The sequence below is a fragment of the Brassica napus genome, unplaced genomic scaffold (genome assembly GCF_020379485.1).
Source record: "Brassica napus cultivar Da-Ae unplaced genomic scaffold, Da-Ae ScsIHWf_260;HRSCAF=432, whole genome shotgun sequence".
Taxonomy (NCBI): Eukaryota; Viridiplantae; Streptophyta; class Magnoliopsida; order Brassicales; family Brassicaceae; genus Brassica; species Brassica napus.
The window spans coordinates 38,407-40,428 of NW_026015913.1; the positions used below are offsets into that span (position 1 = coordinate 38,407).

The following is a 2,022-nucleotide window of genomic DNA, read 5'->3' on the forward strand; positions in this document are numbered from 1 at the left end:
TCATGTTCACTCTTGTTCCTAAAGCTTTCTGAAAAGCTTGCCAGAAGTGAGAAGTGAACTTTGAATCTCTATCTAAGACTATACTTGAGGGTACTCCGTGTAGCCTCACAATCTCGTCAATGTACTTACTCACAATCCGGTCGACTCCATCAGTCTTTTTGATGGCCAGGAAGTGGGCAGACATGGTCAGTCGATCCACTATTACCCAGACAGCATCAATCCTATTCCTGGTCGTGGGAAATCCTGTCACGAAATCCATCGTGATGTGATCCCACTTCCATTCCGGAATAGGTAGGCTCTGAAGCAGTCCACTCGGAACTTGTTGTTCGGCCTTGACGAGTTGACAAGTAGGACACTTGCCAACCCATTCGGCCACATCGACCTTCATCCATATCCAATGATAGTATTGTCTGAGATTATGATACATCTTGGTCACTCCAGGATGGATCAAGAATCTAGACTTGTGAGCTTCCCTAAGGATCTCGTCCTTTAAACTCCTATCATTGGGTACGCTGATCCGACCATGAACTAAGATCGTACCGTCCTTTGCGATTTGATACTCAGTCAGGTCGTTCCGAGCAACCGTCTTCAGGTTCTTGTCCTGATCTTGGGCCGCTCGGATCCGGGTAAGTAGGTCGGCTCTATGCAACGCCTCTAAACCACGTGGTCCATCCGTTCCGTTCAAAGCATTTAAATGAACGAAGCGTTCGACCTCATCCGGCTCGTCCGTTCCGCTTCCGAGCGCGACGTCTTCTCGCTTCCAGCTCAAGGCGTCGGCCACAAGGTTAGCCTTACCCGGATAGTAAGTGATGTCTAGGTAGTAGTCGGCCACGAACTCCATCCACCTCCTCTGCCTTAAGTTTAACTCAGGCTGGGTGAATATATACTTCAGATATGGTCCGTAAATATCTGGACTTTGGCCCCATATAAATATGATCGCCAAATCTTTAAGGCGAATACTACCGCAGCCATTTCAAGGTCATGGGTGGGGTAGTTTCCCTCATGTTTCTTCAGCTGCCTTGATGCGTAGGCAATGACCTTCCCATGTTGAGTCAACACGCAACCGAGTCCAGTGATGGACGCATCCGTGTAGACCACATAAGGTTGGTCTGCCTCCAGAAGAACCAGGACGGGTGCGCTAGTCAGCATATCCTTAAGTGCGGATAATCATCTCGTACACTCATCAGACCATGTGAACTTAAAGTCCTTCCCAGTCAACCATGTCATAGCTTGAGCCAAGCTTGCAAATCCCTTCAAAAACTTTCTATAGTAACCTGCCAGCCCTAGGAAGCTTCTAACTTCTGTGGTACTGCATGGTCGGGGCCAATCCTTGACTGCCCTGATCTTCTCTGGATCCCCTGAGACGCCCTGGTCAGAAACAATATGACCGAGGAACCCAATACTCTTTTGCCAAAAACTGCACTTGCTGAGTTTAGCAAAAAGTTTGTGCTCTCGTAATCGTTCCAGCATGGCTCTCAAATGTTTCCGATGAGATTCCTCGTCCTTGGAGTAGATCAGGATATCATCAATGAAGATGATCACTGATTCATCCAAGAAGTCCCGGAACACGCTATTCATCAATTTCATGAATGCAGCAGGTGCATTGGTCAGACCGAACGGCATCACTACGAACTCGAAATGGCCGTACCTGGTCCTGAATGTCGTCTTCCTAATCTCGTTTGGCTCGATAGGAATCTGATGATATCCCGAGGCCAAATCGATTTTAGAAAACCACTTAGCTCCTTTCAGCTGATCCAACAGCTTGTCTATCCTGGGTAATGAGTATTTGTTCTTAACAGTTACCCTGTTCAACCCTCGATAGTCGATGCACAGACGCATGCTACCATCCTTCTTTTTCACAAAGAGGACTGGTGCACCCCAAGGGGAGCTACTTGGCCGTATGAACCCCTTGTCAAGCAATTCTTCCAATTGCTTCTTTAGCTCGGCCATCTCGGCCGGAGCCATTCGATACAGACTCTTGGACAGCGGAGCTGTCCCTGGTTCCAGCTCAATCAGAAAGGG

General features: G+C 48.2%; 1 protein-coding gene across 1 annotated transcript; it reads right to left on the reverse strand.

The window, feature by feature from the left end:
* Nucleotides 1-1,167: 1,167 nt before the first annotated feature.
* Nucleotides 1,168-1,578, reverse strand: LOC125601560 (uncharacterized mitochondrial protein AtMg00860-like). The gene has a single exon (XM_048773667.1). It carries the CDS (start codon nt 1,576-1,578, stop codon nt 1,168-1,170), a length of 411 nt encoding a protein of 136 aa, XP_048629624.1.
* Nucleotides 1,579-2,022: the final 444 nt, after the last annotated feature.

Bases quoted from the DNA above. Each gene is read 5' to 3' on its own strand.
- LOC125601560 (XM_048773667.1), bottom strand. From the start codon at position 1,578: ATGAATAGCGTGTTCCGGGACTTCTTGGATGAATCAGTGATCATCTTC.